This window comes from Megalobrama amblycephala, linkage group LG16, assembly GCF_018812025.1.
Source record: "Megalobrama amblycephala isolate DHTTF-2021 linkage group LG16, ASM1881202v1, whole genome shotgun sequence".
NCBI lineage: Eukaryota > Metazoa > Chordata > Actinopteri > Cypriniformes > Xenocyprididae > Megalobrama > Megalobrama amblycephala.
Window position 1 is genome coordinate 43,383,719 of NC_063059.1, and position 18,127 is coordinate 43,401,845.

An 18,127-nucleotide genomic window follows, 5' to 3' on the forward strand; every position below is an offset into this window, starting at 1 on the left:
ACACGACTTTCTCGCTATTGCGACCTTTTTCCAATATTTCGGACTTTTCCTGAATTCCAAGTTCATATCTCGTAATTCTGACTATTTCTTGCAATTGCAATTTTTTTCAACGCAATTTTGACTTTTCCTCAATTTCGAGTTTATATCTCGCAATTTTATTTATCACAACTGCAGCTTTTTCCCCAACAATTCTGACTTTTTGTCAATTCCGACTTTATATCTCACAATTCTGACTTTATTTATCGCAACTGCGACTTTTTCCCCCCACAATTCTGACTTTTCCTCAATTAGGAGTTTATATCGCGCAATTTTGACTTTTCCCTCTCAATTTGTTTATAATTGCAACTTTGACTTTTTTCTGACAGTTGCAAATTTTTATCCCACAATTCGGACTTTATATCTCCCATTTCTGACTTTTTTTTCTTGTAATTGCAAAACTCGCAATTTAAAAGTTTTTATCTCGCAATTCGGACTTTATTTTTTGCAATTCCAAGTTTAAAACTTGCAACTCTGACTTTTTTCTGACAATTGCAAGTTTTATCTCACAAATGAGACTTTATAACTGGCAATTTAAAAGTTTATAACTCGCAATTCTGACTTTATTTTATTAAGTTTTCACACAATAACTGGCAATTGAAAAGTTCATAACTCACATTTCTATCTTTTTTTTTCTCAGAATTGCGAGTTTATATCACAAATCTGACTTTATTTCTCGCAATTGCAACTTTTTCCTCACAATTCTATCTTTATTTCTTGCAATAACGATTTTAAACTTTGACTTTTTTCTCACAATTGAGTGTTTTTTCAAACAATTTGGACTTCATAACGTGGAACTGAGACCCAAGTCGGCTACAGATATAATATTGCAATATCTCAATAGATTCTCATGATAAGGTTTTACAACAACTAATGCTGTACACACAGAAGACCTTTACATGCTGAGAACACCAGAATACTTTTATCAAAAACGCTGTTCATGTGTTTCATGGCGCTTTACCTGAATGTCCATGTCCAGACGGTAGTTGAGATCGCCAAACCAGAACAGATGCGTGAATCTCAGCGAGATGTCGAAGGAGTTCAGCTGTTTATCGCCCAACGACAGCTGACGCAGGATGTCCAGATAGTTCTGGTTGCGTCTGCCAGGGGTCAAAGGTCATTAGTAACCATTGGCACTGCAGCAAAACAAACCATGAATCGAAGTATTTGCAGTGTTTCGAGTCACACCTGTGGATTTTTTCATTGCCGGACGTCAGGTGACAGTTAACGAAACCAAACGATGTTCCATTAAACATGAAGGACACGCCCACTGCTCCTTTGTTTCCTAGGAAACAGACAATAACAAATAAATAAATGCATATAACCGAATCAAAAACATAGTGATGAACACATGTTGTCACATGTAGGTTCAGTAAATTCACTGGTCTTAAATCAAGATACATTTAACAATAAGACAAAAACAGAGGAAGCGTTTGAGTCAGTTGCTCTGACCGAGTGTATTGGCGATTCCCGTTTTGACGCTGGACATTCCCACGTGACTGATGCGGTTCTCGTGTTCCGCCTTCACTAAGACCACGATCTTAATGTTCCACAGCGTCTGCACTGCAATCTACAACACAGAAATCAAACATCCATTCCTCCTACTCGTGCTTTTCACTCATTAAGTCACAGTGGAAAGATCAACCGCCAGATGAGAAACACAGACGGCTGACACGGCAGACAAAAACACATAAAACTCTAAATAAAGTCGCAGTCATAACAGTCGTGGCATCATTAAAACTGCACATGCACAGAATGACTACAGAAGCTCTTCATGACACAGATTTTAGTCTCTCACCGGTTTATAGTCGATCTCTGTGTATTCTTTGAGGGCGCAGCGGAGCGCTTCCACCCATTCCTTATCACACACAGAGTTCTCCTGCGTACCGAACACATAGATGTCATTAGGGATCGTGACCGCCATTTCATCCAGAGTTTTCCCCAAGCCTCGAGATAAAATCCATGATCCCATCGATTTAGGAGCAGGAACACTGCCTGCAGAGAGAGACAAAGACTATGACACAAAGACGACATGATTTTTATGAGAAATGTTTTGGCCCGCCACCATGATGGCAGCTATGGTGTTGTGGTCAATCATCAGGGTGTTGTGGCAGTCATCAGCAGGAACATGCACAAAATGGCATCGTACAAGGTTGCAAATGCCACCAAAATTAATAAAATGCCACCAACATTCATGATATGAATTGCCCTTGTACGAGTTCTTGTATTTTGTGTTTATAACATAATGTAGTTACGCAATGTCACATGAGCAAGAGTGCTATTTTCTCGAATATCATCAATATTCATTTTATACAACAGTTCAATAAACATTAAGTTGATTATATGAACTGACAATTTTTAGACACAAAGTTGTCAATTTTTACTATTTTGCCAACGAAAATAGTTCCAAACAAAGCAGAAAAGTTGCGTCTCCCAGCAGCACACAGTCATGTTTCGTTCTTGAATGATTGACCATTTCTGAACGAATCAGGTGAGTCAATGATTCAATGACTCATAAAGTCAATGGACACTTGCTTTTTTCATGAGTGAATCAGCCAGTTTGAATGAATTAGCTGAGTGAATGATTCTATGATTAAAATGCAATTGCAACTTTTTTTTAACAATTCAGACTGTTCCTAAAGTTTATATCTCACAATTCTGAATTTACTTCTCGCGATTGCAACTTTTTTCGACAATTCTTACTTTTCCTCAGTTCCGAGTTTATATCTTGCAATTCTGACATTACTTCTCACAATTGCGACTTTTTTCCACAATTCTAACTTTTCCTCAATTCCGAATTTCTTAATTGCAATTCTGACTTTATTTCTTGTGATTGCGACTTCTTTCCATAATTCTGACTTTTCCTCAATTTCAGGTCTATATCTCACAATTCCGACTTTATTTCTTTCAATTGCGACTTTTTTCCTCAATTCCGATTTTATATTTCACAATTTTGACTTTATTTCTCACAATTGCGACTTTTTTCCACAATTCTGACATTCCCTCAGTTCCGACTTTTCCACAATTCCGATTTTATATCTCGCAATTCTGACTTTATTTCTTGCAATTGCGACTTTTTTCCATCAATTCCGATTTTATATATCGCAATTCCGACTTTATTTCTTTCAATTGCGAATTTTTTCCTCAATTCCAATTTTACATTTCGCAATTTTGACTTTCTCACAATTGCGACTTTTTTACACAATTCTGACATTCCCTCATTTCCGACTTTTCCACAATTCCGATTTTATATCTCGCAATTCTGACTTTATTTCTTGCAATTGCGACTTTTTTCCCTCAATTCCGATTTTATATCTCACAATTTTGACTTTATTTCTCACAATTGCGACTTTTTTACAAAATTCTGACATTCCCTCATTTCCGACTTTTCCACAATTCCGAATTTTATATCTCGCAATTCTGACTTTATTTCTTGCAATTGCGACTTTTTTCCATCAATTCAGATTTTATATATCGCAATTCCGACTTTATTTCTTTCAATTGCGACTTTTTTCCTCAATTCCGATTTTATATTTCGTAATTTTGACTTTATTTCTCACAATTGCGACTTTTTTCCACAATTCTGACATTTCCTCAGTTCCGACTTTTCCACAATTCCGATTTTATATCTCGCAATTCAGACTTTATTTCTTGCAATTGCGACTTTTTTCCAAAATTTGGACTTTCCCCCAATTCCGACTTTTCCTCAATTACAAGTTTATATCTCGCAATTCCGACTTTATTTCTTTCAATTGCGACTTTTTTCCTCAATTGCAATTTTATATTTCACAATTTTGACTTTATTTCTTGCAATTGCGACTTTTTTCCACAATTTTGACTCTTCCTCAATTCCGACTTATCCTCAATTCCGACTTATCCTCAATTACAAGTTTATATCTCGCAAATCTGACTTTATTTCTTGCATTTGCAACTTTTCCCCCACAATTCTGACTTTTCCTGAATTACGAGTTTATATCTTGCAATTGTGACTTTTCTTCCTTGCAATTCCAAGTTTATAACTTGCCTTTTTTCTCACAATTGTTAGTTTTTGTCTCATAATTCATATGTTATAACTTACAGTTTAAAAGTTTATATTTCACAATTCTGACTTTATTTCTTGCAATTATGAGTTTAAAACACGCAACTCAGAATTGCGAGTTTTTATCTTGCAATTATCATTTTGATTTGCCGCCACCTACTGGCATTTTTTTTTTTCACATATAATAGTATCATTTCATTTTTCCCAACATTTCATATTTCAATATTCAAACTGTTATATTTAGAACATTATTCTTTTAAAATGATTTAGGCAATTGTAATTGCAATCTCTGTGATATTCTGGTATTTAGGGGTCTGGGGTGTGTGTGTGTGTGTGTGTGTGTGTGTGTGTGTGTGTGTGTCTCACCCATGTTCCATGTTCCGATGAAGATGGAGATCATATCCGGCTCATCCTGATTGGAATGCTTGTTCTTCATGAGTTGCAGCAGTTGGCAGAATGCTTCCCTTTTCTTCAGAACGAGAAACAAGGTAAGACGAGAAAAAGGTAACACACAGTGAGTATCTGTAAACGTCTGACTTCAGAAATGACAGTATAAATCTGTGTGACTCACTTTTGCGCTGGCAAAGATGAAATCTTTCCTCTGGCTTTTGTCTTTTTCCTTCTCAAAGACGATTCCAAGTTTATTCTGAACACGCTGAGACTTAATCAGCTGCCGAACTACAAACACACACACACACACGTCATTTCTGTAGTGCATTAAAGAGTCCATATTCTACACTTTCGCAGCCCTTTTCTGCTAATAATTTAAGAATAACACCATCATCACCACCGACTCACTCTTGTCGTGAGTGAACGTGTTCCAGTCCTCCTGTGCATCCTTCATTTTCTTCATCACCACCAGTTTTCCTCCCTCCACATCCACACTCAGCGAGTACTTCTGACTCTTCCCGATCTTCGTCAGGTCAGCCAGATACACGTCCAGTTTCACCTGACGCCACAACACACACACATGAGTCAAAACACACAAATGCTGGTGGGACAGTACTGTGAAGTAGCGTTGTACCTCGAAGGTTTGCACAGGAATAGCTTTGTGTCTGATGGACAGCAGCGGTGAGATGGCCGGAGTAGATGAGCTCATATCCTGAAGTGCCTTCAGAGCCTGATGTACACATATTAATGCATGATTAGTTTACACACCTTAAAAGAGCCAGACGTAACTGTGCTGTTAGTGATTTCAGCTGTTTTGCAAACATCTGCCACTGAATTAGACCTGTTCAGAGTAATGACAGGTTTATTAGAAAGCTAGACTAGGAAACAAGTTAGAGCAGAGGTAAATAAATAAATAAAGTGTGCCTTTCTAAAACCCAAAGTGCTACAACATTTACATTTATGCATTTAGCTGACACATACCAGGGTCGGAAATTAATAGGGGCTTGGGGCAAAAATGCCACCAAAATTAATAAAAATGCTTCCAAAAACCAAGATATGGTGCAAAAAAGTCTCTGTATAAGTTCTTGTTTTTAATATTTATAAGCAATATCACACGAGCAAAAGTGCTGTTTTCCCGAATATCAGCACGTTTGCAAATGTATATTGATTTTATACAATTCAATAAACTATAAGTTAATTGGCTATTAGGTGACTTACATTTAAGACACAATATTGTCTGTTATTCCACTATTTTTCCAATGAAAATAGTTCCAAACAGTAGAGCCATTGTGTGTATCTGAACAACACAGTTTCAGTTTCGTTACTGAACAAATCCTCGTTTTTGAACAAATCGTTCTAATGAATGACTCCACGACTCACTCAGTCACTTCTGCTTTGTCCCTGAATGAATTAGGCATTTTGAATGAATCGTTTGACTAAATCATTCAATGACTCACTCGTTAAGACAATGATTTGTCGCCACCTACTGGCGGTTTTAGTTTCATTTCATTTTAGCTGAGGGTCAGAGGGAGGAAGATTGAATGTTGTTTTTGTTTTCGGTCATGATTGTAACAATAATTCTGATTAAAGAGATGTGTTTATTATTATAATTATAAAAAATATAAATATATAAACAAATAAATAATACATTTTATTTATAATGTATATAAATAATAATAAAATATAAATAATAACATTTAAATTTATGCATTTAGCAGAAACCTTTATCCAAAGGGACTTACAATAGAGGAACAAAAGCAATCTGACAAAGAGCCAACAATATTCATAGTGTACACTGCCAGGTTTATTAGAAAGCTAGACTAGGAAACAAGTTAGAGCAGAGGTGAAATACAAAGAAGAGGAAGATTTTTATAATAACAATAAAAAAATAATAAACATACAAAACGTAAAGTAAAACACAAAATAAATTTATGGTATACTCAAACACACGATATTCATGATATAGTGAATAATTATCAGATGACATCAAGAAGTGAGTTTTTAAATCAAATTAAGTACATACTCTAAAAGCACAGGATCAATTGACCATATGCACGGTTACTTCCTGGTTTTCGATAAGCCAGCTCGGGTATTTCCAGTGAAATGTAATCGTTCTGCACTCGCTGTACATCGACACTAAACCATCAATGGTTGACTTTTCAATGTTGTATTTATATTTTAATGCAGTTATCACACTTGCCTAATTTGCCAATAAACCAGTTTTATTGATTGCAATAAAGACAAAGCTAATGGGAACATTTGAATAAAAAACGTGGTGTCTGTAGTTAGACGCTCTCAGGCAACATTTCTCCAGCACTTCAAATTTTTAATGTGATGACCTCAAACATTATGTGTTCATCCTTCTGACACTGTCCCCATTTGTAAAACCGAACGAAATGCATTTGATAGAAAACACTTTTATTTAAAGGTGCCATTGAAAGTTTTTTTACAAGATGTAATATAAGTCTAAGGTGTCTCCTGAATGTGTCTGTGAAGTTTCAGCTCAAAATACCCCATAGATTGTTTTTAATTAATTTTTTTTAACTGCCTATTTTGGGGCATCATTAAATATGAGCCGATTCATGTTGCGGCCCCTTTAAATCGCGTGCTCCCTGCCCCCAGAGCTCGCGCTAGACCTTAAACAGCATAAACACAGTTCACACAGCTAATATAACCCTCAAAATGGATCTTTACAAAGTGTTCATCATGCAGCATGTCTAATCACGTAAGTATAGTATTTATTTGGATGTTTACATTTGATTCTGAATGAGTTTGCGGCTGTGCTCCGTGGCTAAAGCTAACATTACACACTGTTGGAGAGATTTATAAAGAATGAAGTTGTGTTTATGAATTATACAGACTGCAAGTGTTTAAAAATGAAAATAGCGACGGCTCTTGTCTCCGTGAATACAGTAATAAACGATGGTAACTTTAACCACATTTAACAGTACATTAGCAACATGCTAACGAAACATTTAGAAAGACAGTTTACAAATATCACTAAAAATATCATGTTATCATGGATTATGTCAGTTATTATTGCTCCATCTGCCATTTTTCGCTGTTGTTCTTGCTTGCTTACCTAGTCTGATGATTCAGCTGTGCACAGATCCAGACGTTAATACTGACTGCCCTTGTCTAATGCCTTGAACATGGGCTGGCATATGCAAATATTGGGTCGTACATATTAATGATCCCGACTGTTACGTAACAGTCGGTGTTATGTTGAGATTCGCCTGTTCTTCTGAGGTCTTTTAAACAAATGAGATTTATATAAGAAGGAGTTTGAGACTCACTGTATGTCATTTCCATGTACTGAACTCTTGTTATTCAACTATGCCAAGATAAATTCAATTTTTGATTCTAGGGCACCTTTAAAAATAAAAAAGACATTAATTATAACCATCAGATGGCAGCAGAGGACCATTTATTGGCATATATTAGACATTTCCTGTAACAGTTTTTCACTCAGTTTCGCTTTTGAATAAATAATAAACATTATAAAATCACTAGATTTAAAGGTGAAATATGAAATACTCATAAAATCTCCTGAAAAACAATAACTTTTCTTGCCAATGAATTACACAGAAAGCTGTCAGTCAGAGCAGCGCAAGATCAATGATTTCAGCACACTTGTGAAACACATTTTATTCAATAAATCTAACTAAAGTGCACAATAAATCTGTAATTTACAGTCTGTTGATGCTTTTTTTCCACACTAAAGTGTGAAAACTGATGGTTGAATTGAATTTAGCCGAGGAGGAACACTGATACACATCTTTTTATTACACTATTGATGCTCGACACACCAACAAGCAACTTTTCACTGGAAGTCTTCCAGCTGGCTTCTATTATTGAGGAAGTTCTTCAGAATGTTCTGTGCATATGGTCAATTTGTCTCTAAAAGACCGTGTGGTGGAACTAATGATGCGTGTTTGTGTTTACCTTCTTCTCTATAGACGACAGCAGATCCTTCAGGATGGCCAGTTTAGTGACCAGATGCTCCAGCTCCTGATCTCCACCCTGAGACATGGACTACAGACAGAGAGTCACTGATCAGAAGCTTTTATCTAGACCTTCTTCATTTAGAGCACATATCAAACCCTCAGCACTTCATAATCACTCAAATGCCAGACAGGAAGTGATGTCATACCTGCTGGATCATTCTGGACACCATGGAGGCGCTCTGCTGATCGAAGACCTTGGACAGGATCTCCAGGCCGCACAGAACTTTATCCACCTCCCTGCAGACACACAGACACAGAGTATGTACTCCAGTGCACGTGAATAAACGAGTGTGTGTGTGTGTGTGTGTGTGTGTGTGTGTGTGTGTACCCATGCAGGCGTTTGCAGGACGACACGAGCGTCTTGTTGAGGTGCGGCAGGCTGTTCGCTCCCTGTTTCACAGCCTCCAGGTCCAGAGCGTAGCTGCCCTTCAGATACTCGTGCGAGATGGTGCTCAACCCGTTAGACGCCGTCACGCTGCAGAGGAAAACACTGACATATTAATGTTAATGCACACATTCATTCATTTGACAGATGCTTTTATCTAAAGTGACTCACATTCTAACACTTTACTTAAAGCCTTTATGTGTAATGCATAATGTATGTTATAATGCATTATATCTTTTTATGAATAATTGTAAGCAAAGTTAAAATGCACTATAATATTTGCAGATTTCTTGAAAATGCTTGTTTTCACACTTTCTAATGGTGGGTTTAATGAATAAAGAAGTATTATAACTGTGGTTACAGTTATTCATGAGCTCATTTAAACATTTTATTTTATTTACTGGTATTTTACATTATTTCTGAATGTAATAATAAATAAAATGCAATTTTGACTCAGTGCGACTTATTTTCCGGAAAGCATGGTAATGCAAAAAAATGTATTTAATGTTACTTTCGAAGTGCTCTGAAGCTCCAAAACTACAAGTAATGTCAGTTCTGCTGCAGAGGAGAGTCTTACTTCTCAGGGGGCGTGTCTGGACTGACGAGGGCGGAGCCTGCGGGGCTGCTGGTGGAGGCGGTGCGTGGAGGGAGGGGGGGCTTCTCATCTTCACCATCTAAACACACACACACACACACACAGAGATAGTCAGTGATGAACTGTTATACGAGTCATAATGTGTGTGTGAGTGTGTGTGTACCAGAGTAATCTCTCTCCTCTGTGGTTTCCTCTCTCTCCACTGGAAACTGCAGTGTGGTCACCAGACCTTGACTGGGCTGAAGATACAACTGAATCAACTCAGGAAGAGTCTTAAACCGCTTGGGCTGAACGCCCTGCGATGTCTGAAACAAACACACACACACTTTCAGATAACCGACAGTTCTAACCCTTGACCTGGAAATTCAAGAACCACTAAAGCAGGCCTGGATGAATATGACGAGGAACCGTCTGCTGTCAGACAGAGAAAACACACATAAGATCAGCAAAACAGAATTACACTGAGGAAATGTTGGTGGTAGATTTACTTCTAAACAATTTCACTCAGAAATTGCTAGTAAACACATTGAATAAATATTCAAATTTAAAGTAGAAAGATCAATAGGTCAGTTTTGCTGTAGTGCTAGAATATAAAAGATGAGAAAATACATGAAAACACAGAATGATTCAGTGACATCACATGGGAACAGAAGCTCATTCACACAGTCCTGTGTCTCTAACACTGTTAAGTTAAAAGTAAAGTTTTATTATGTGTATTAAGTTATATTTTGTTTTAAGTTTCAGTTAATGTTATTGTTTTAAATTATACTATGTTAAATTTGTTTTTAAGTTATATTATGTTAAGTTTTATTGTTTAAGATATATATATATTTTAAGTTTTAGTTAATGATATTTTGTTTTAAGTTATACTGTTAAGTTTTATTATGTTTATTAAGTTATATTGTTAAGTTTTAAGTTTTAGTTGACAATATTGTTTTAAGTAAAGTTAAAAGTAAAGTTATGTTTATTAAGTTAAATTTTGTTTGTTTCAGTTACAATGCTATGTTTTAAGTTTTACTAATACTACGTTTTAAATTTTACTGTGTTTATTATGTTAAATTTTAAGTTTTAGTTAACATAATATTATGTTTTAAGTTATATTAAGTTTTATTATGTTTATTAAGAAGTTATATTATGTTAAGTTTAAAGTAAAGTTTTATTATGTGTATTAAGTTATATTTTGTTTTTAGTTTCAGATAATGATATTGTTTTAAATTATACTATGTTAAATTTGTTTTTAAGTTATATTATGTTAAGTTTTATTGTTTAAGATATATATATATTTTAAGTTTTAGTTAATGATATTTTGTTTTAAGTTATACTGTTAAGTTTTATTATGTTTATGAAGTTATATTGTTAAGTTTTAAGTTTTAGTTAACATAATCTAACTTAAAACATAATATTAAGTTTTATTATGTTTATGAAGTTATATTATGTTAAGTTTTAAGTTTTAGTTAACTATATTAACCCTGGTCATCAGTAATGAGCTCAATCTGTCAAACCTCCGTCTGGGATGTACTTGTTAGTAAAACGATATTTAAATGAAGTAATTGTTTCATTGTTTCTGTGATCATGTTCAAACACACTTTCAAATGTGGATTTACAGTCGATTTCAGCATGAGGATTGAAGGAAAACATCACCTTGGACTTTAAACTGAGTCTCTAGGCATAATTCAGTTCTCTCAGGCCACATTCACACTGTTGTTTTATGGAACCTGTTAAATATGACAGTAGTAATATTTATATATTCATAGGCAGATTATTCATATGGTTTAGTTGTCAAGATTTAATTATATGTTGCATTTTTTGTTCAAACTGATATCTTGTTTTGAAGTGAAATAGATGGTTATTATTATACCGGAAACAGTTGGCTTCACTAGTTATGAAATGTTTACTTGTTCAGATTCATATCTCATCTTACAACAGATTACATCTATAACAGCTGGGTTCACAAGTTATAAATAATTCATCAGTGTAAAACGTGGTACCTGATTTTGTAAGGATTTTTTTCTACTTAAACTAACTCTTAAAATGACTTCTGTTGATGGAAGTTTTTTGAAAATATATTTTGAATTCAAAACTGATTTTCACAGAAAGGTGACGAGTTTGCAGCTCTGTGATGTTGTGATTCATCTGATTGATTTGGTTCGAAACAGTTTATTAATGACTTTTCTGAAATGCTTCTGTGAAAATGAACAGGATGTTCACTTCCACAAACAACACTGCTGGAAGAATGGCAAGCGTGTGTGTGTGTGTGTGTGTGTGAGAGAGTGAGAGACAGATAGGAGACGCCTTGTGCATTGAACTCAACAGCTGGTTCTGCAGACACAGACACACACACAGACACACACACACACACACACACACACACACACACACACAACACACACTGTACCTGCACCGCTAGGAAGTTCTCCTCATCAGGCAGGATCCTGTATGTGTGAACATGTTTCTGAAACCTAGAGAGAAACAGACAGAGACATATTTATCATGTGGGAGAAATGAAACCAGGTCAGTGGTTTGAATGGCTGAATGTTTAACTGCATTCACACACACACACACACACACACACACACACACACACACACACACACACACACACACAAAGGCACGTCAGATTTTCATGCTGGGCTCAAATTTTCACTTTGTCAAAAGCATGTGTGTGTGTGTGAGTGTGAGAACTACAAACCTGTCCATGTCAGTCAAACACACAGCCTGTTCATGAGTGCGCACACACACACACACACACACACACACACACACACACACACACACACACACACACACTTATTAATAGTAAATACTACAGACTAACCTACACACCAACCATAACAAAAAATATACTGAATTACAATTCAAAAAAACAAAACAATTACTTCATTTAAATATCGTTTTTACTAACAAGTACATCCCAGATGGAGGTTTGACAGATTGAGCTCATTACTGACGACCAGGGTTAATATAGTTAACTAAAACTTAAAATTTAACATAATATAACTTCTTAATAAACATAGTAAAACTTAACATAATAACTGTTATATAAACATAATATTAACTAAAACTTAAAATTTAACAATATAACACAGTAAAATTTAATATAACTTAAAACATAGTGTTGTAACTGAAACTTAAAAAAAAATAACTTAATAAACATAACTTTACTTTTAACTTTACTTAAAACAATATTGTCAACTAATACTTAAAACTTAACATAATATAACTTAATAAACATAATAAAACTTAACATAACTTAACAGTATAACTTCAAACATAATATCATTAACTAAAACTTAAAATATATATATCTTAAACAATAAAACTTATAAAATAAAAATCATTCAGTCACTGCTGGAAAGGGTTCAAATATGCAAAAATGCTTGAAAACTGAAGAATCTGCAGGAGCTGGAGGATTTTTCTGAAGAACAGAGCTCAGTTTAACTGCTCAGAACAAACAAGAGACTCATGAACAACCATCACAAAACACACAAACAGTCGTGGATCATCAGGTGACCACACACAGTATTGAGAATCAATGCTTCACATACTTATGAATGGGGTTATTTTAATAAATTCAGCTATTGTTTTGTCTTGTGAACTAAATGCAAACATCTTTTATGTAAAATATCTTACTCAGGACAGTACTAAACAAAAAATAACATGCATTTTTTATTATCCCTCTTATTTTATTAAAATAATTCTCATTTTCACAGATTCTGCAAGTGGTTCACATACTTTTTCATGCCACTGTGTATATATATATGTATATGTGTGTGTGTATGTAAAATTGTTAGATGAAAAACTTGAACTAAAAGAAAATTAGAATGATAACTAAAATTTAAAAATCAGCACTAAAATTACTAACTGGAAATAAAAAAAACAACAACCTAAAACCAAATAAAAACCAATCAAACCTAAATAGTAATATATACAAAGAACAAAAACTAATAAAACAACATTACAAAAATAACTAAAATTAAAATTAAAACTCAAAATCTAAAATAAATAAATAAATAAATAAATCAAATTCAAAATATTAATAAAAACTATAACAATAAATAAATAATACTAAAATAATAGAAATTTGTTTTTTTTTAAGTTTGGTTAAGAGACACACACACACACGCTCATGTTGTTTTGAATAAACAAATCCATGAGCGAGTGTGTGTGTGTGTGTGTGTGTGTGTGTGTGTGTGTGTGTGTGTGTGTTTCTTTCTGTTCGTAGATCCAGAAACATGGACAGAAATCTGAAAACCCACATCATTTGATAAGCAAACTGTGTTGAAAACAACAAAATTCAGCCACAAAATATTTAAGTATGTTTGCAAATGTACAATAAAGCATCAATTCATGTGTCTCTCTCTCTAGGAACAGGAAGTAGAGCAGAGAGAGTGAAATGAAGAGGGAAAGTGAGACAAACAGAAACAGAGTGTAAACGAGTGTATAATAAAGCCTGTGGATGTGTAGTTCTCCCACATGTGCCGTCTGCATGTCAAACACGCATGACACCTGCCCGTGTTACTGAACCGTGACGCTTTCACAATGTGTGTTTGGCCTCACACCATTAAAACTGCATGGATGTGTGTGTTTCTGGACTCTTCTCTCTGTGTTTAATCTCTTCCTGTGTCATATTTGACCTGGCAACACACACACACACACACACACACACACACACTGTGCCAGCTGTGTGGCGTCTCTAAGTCATCATCAGTGTGTGCCAAGAGCCACGTCGCTATGACAACCACTACAGCAGTGTGTGTTTGTGTGTGTGTGTTTTAAAAGGTCACTATAATAAAAGAGAAAAACATCCATAAACACTCATATATACACAGAGACTCAACACTGTAAAAAAAAAGAGTTGACTTAACTTAAAAATAAGGCCTGTAAAGCATTTATGGGTTCTCAACTTTAGTTGTTATGGTAACACTTTATAATAAGGTTAAATATTAGTTAACAAAATTTCCACATATTTTAACTTAAGAACTGAAGTTCAGTTGCTGCCTTACATTAAGTACAATCAAATTGGCTGTACAAGTCATTTCAACTTAAATTATATTAAACTGACTTAAAAGAAAATCTATTATAACTTATAAAAAAAAGTTGAAACCCAGCTAACAATTTTTGGTTCGTATTTAACGTTTGTTTTTACTTAGTCAGGAAAGTTTTCTTAACAGAATTTTTCCATTAATATGTAAGATTTACTACATTTACCATAGACACTATGGTTTTTAAAATATGTATTCAAAGACATTAACAATAATTAACAATAAACAATTATTTGACTTAAAGTAGGATATTAGTACATTTATTTCTTGCCACTGAATTGTAAAGTTTAGCAGGACAAGCTTCTTTTGGTCCGTAAACAAAAACTTCTTGTGTCAAAAATATAGGCTTGTCAAATCTAATATTTACTATATATATATATATATATATATATATATATCTACTTTTTATTAAATGCTGTATTAAACTAATTTCAGAGCCATTATACAAAAACATCAGCAACGCTTTGGAAGGTTACACTGTAAAAAATATTGTTGGTTTAACTTAAAAAAGTAAATTTCCTGGTTGCCTTAAAATTGAGTTCACTGAAATTAAAAATTTGAGTTAATACAATGAAGGAGATTGGTTTAATATATAGAAACTGAAAATATTATGTTATCTGAACCACATTAATTATCATTAAATATAAGTTGATTTGACAAAAGAAAAAAAGTAGTGATGATAAATCATGAAAATAATTTTTCTACATTGTAGTTGGTTATAAAGATAGTAACCTAAAAATAACCATTACAGAACGTTCTGTATAAGTTATGTTTAAGTTATTTAAAAACAACCTCCCTGCAATGTTCTGTATTAGTTATTTTTAGGTTATATAAAAATAAACTCCCAATGTTTTGGGAATGTTATTTTATAGTTAAAAATAATAAAACCTAAAAAGAACATTCCAAGAATATTATTAGTCCCCAAAAATAACCAAATGGCAACCAAATACTAACGTTAGTGGAACGTTCTGTGTTTGCTGGGAATTGGTTAAATTATTTTGATGAGTTAATATAAAAACATAAGTTGCCATGATGTGATCAAAATAATGTTTATTAATCTTATTTGATGTTTATTTCAACATTTACTGATAAATTATTGAAATCAAAAGTTGTATCTGTTAATATTATTTAATGGACCTGAGCTGACATGAACTAACAATTAACTGTTGCATTTTTTGTATGTTGTAACTTTTAGTCTTTTTAAAGCTTCTTTACAGCAGAATGTGAATTTGTCTCATATTTGATGAAGTTTGCATCATTGTTTCTGTTATTTTCCTGTTTATTACTGTGAAGCTGCTTTGAAACAATCTGTATTGGATAATAAGCTATAGAAATAAAGCTTGAGCTGGAGCATTACAGTCATTTTACCACAATTAAACTGGTTTTAGATGCTCCACGACGAAGTAAAATCAATGTGAAGATAAGTGTTAATAATCTGAATGACTGAAAACAAATACTGAACATCCAAACCCACAACCAGGTCAGAATTGCAAAACTCCATTATTGCACAGATCTAATCTGCTAGATGCAACTATAAGATACTATAAACATTAACATCATGATTTTCCGTAATGAAAAGCATTAAACAAATAAATTTGACTGGAGAATCACGAGACTGTCTTGCACATCTCAGCACAAACACAGACGCTTCCCTTTTCTACTGGCAGGATCACCGGCGTCTGAACGCGTGTTTTTATAGACACACACAGACAGATGAGATGAACAGACAGAAAACAGCATGAGGAAACACACCAAACTGAAGTGTGTGTGAGAGACCACAGACAGAAGAGGCCTGTCGACTCCTCCCTGGGTTATTTCAGTTTGAGCTGGTGAAAGCTTGAAGGTCTCACACACACACATTTGTTTTTGTGAATTGTGGGGACATTCCATAGACATAATGATTTTTATACTGTACAAACTGTATATTCTCTCCCCTAACCCTAAACCTGCCCATCACAGAGTATTATTGGATATTGCCATCTTTGTGGGGATATTTTGTCCCCATTACGTTGGGACTCACACACACACACACACTTGTAAATGTGGTTTACGGGGACTCTCCATAGACGTAATGGTTTTTATACTGTACAAACTGTGCATTCTCTCCCCCTAACCCCTTCCCCTAAACCTGCCCATCACAGGAAACTGTCTGCATTTTTTGAATTTCAAAGCCGTTTGGTTAACGAGGACACAGGAAGTGTCCTGATAAACCATGTATACAAGAACACACTCACTCATTCACTCACACACACACACTCGCACATACTCACACACATTCAGACACTCACACATACTCACACACACACACACACACACACACACACACACACACACACACACACACATATTCAAACACTCACACATACTCACACAGACACTCATATACTCACACACACACACACTCGCACATACTCACACACATTCAGACACTCGCACAGACTCGCACATACACTCATATACTCACACATAATCACACATTCAGACACTCACACATACTCACACACATATTCAAACACTCACACAGACACTCATATACTCACACACTCATACTCGCACATATTCAAACACTCACAAAGACACTCACAGACACTCATACACTCACACATACTCACACACATTCAAACACTCACAGACACTCATATACTCACACATACTCACACATACACTCATATACTCACACAGACACTCATATACTCACACAGACACTCACATACTCACACACTCATACTCGCACATATTCAAACACTCACAGACACTCATATACTGACACATACTCACACAGACACTCATATACTCACACACACACATATTCAAACACTCACACATACTCACACAGACACTCATATACTCACACATAATCACACATTCATACACTCACACATACTCACACACATATTCAAACACTCACACAGACACTCATATACTCACACACTCATACTCGCACATATTCAAACACTCACAAAGACACTCACAGACACTCATACACTCACACATACTCACACACATTCAAACACTCACAGACACTCATATACTCACACATACTCACACATACACTCATATACTCACACAGACACTCATATACTCACACAGACACTCACATACTCACACACTCATACTCGCACATATTCAAACACTCACACAGACACTCATATACTCACACACTCATACTCGCACATATTCAAACACTCACAAAGACACTCACAGACACTCATACACTCACACATACTCACACACATTCAAACACTCACAGACACTCATATACTCACACATACTCACACATACACTCATATACTCACACAGACACTCATATACTCACACAGACACTCACATACTCACACACTCATACTCACACACATTCAAACACTCACAGACACTCATATACTGACACATACTCACACAGACACTCATATACTCACACATACTCACACATACACTCATATACTCACACAGACACTCATATACTCACATACTCACACACTCATACTCACACACATTCAAACACTCACAGACACTCATATACTGACACATACTCACACAGACACTCATATACTCACACATACACTCATATACTCACACAGACACTCATATACTCACACACTCATACTCGCACATATTCAAACACTCCTATACTGA

The 18,127-nt window shown here is 34.9% G+C and overlaps 1 protein-coding gene across 1 annotated transcript in view; it reads right to left on the reverse strand.

Annotated features, from left to right (window-relative positions):
- Nucleotides 1-18,127, reverse strand: part of inppl1a (inositol polyphosphate phosphatase-like 1a) — a 44,274-nt gene that overhangs the window by 13,939 nt on the left and 12,208 nt on the right. The window contains exons 2-15 of the mRNA XM_048159728.1: nt 11,848-11,911; nt 9,616-9,757; nt 9,435-9,531; nt 8,801-8,947; nt 8,619-8,709; nt 8,411-8,500; nt 5,100-5,195; nt 4,874-5,024; nt 4,647-4,753; nt 4,442-4,544; nt 1,835-2,031; nt 1,489-1,606; nt 1,225-1,321; nt 998-1,136 (exon numbers count right to left, since the gene is read on the reverse strand). Coding sequence (XP_048015685.1) covers nt 998-1,136; nt 1,225-1,321; nt 1,489-1,606; nt 1,835-2,031; nt 4,442-4,544; nt 4,647-4,753; nt 4,874-5,024; nt 5,100-5,195; nt 8,411-8,500; nt 8,619-8,709; nt 8,801-8,947; nt 9,435-9,531; nt 9,616-9,757; nt 11,848-11,911 — 1,639 coding nt within the window. The remainder of the gene's footprint in view (nt 1-997; nt 1,137-1,224; nt 1,322-1,488; nt 1,607-1,834; nt 2,032-4,441; nt 4,545-4,646; nt 4,754-4,873; nt 5,025-5,099; nt 5,196-8,410; nt 8,501-8,618; nt 8,710-8,800; nt 8,948-9,434; nt 9,532-9,615; nt 9,758-11,847; nt 11,912-18,127) is intronic.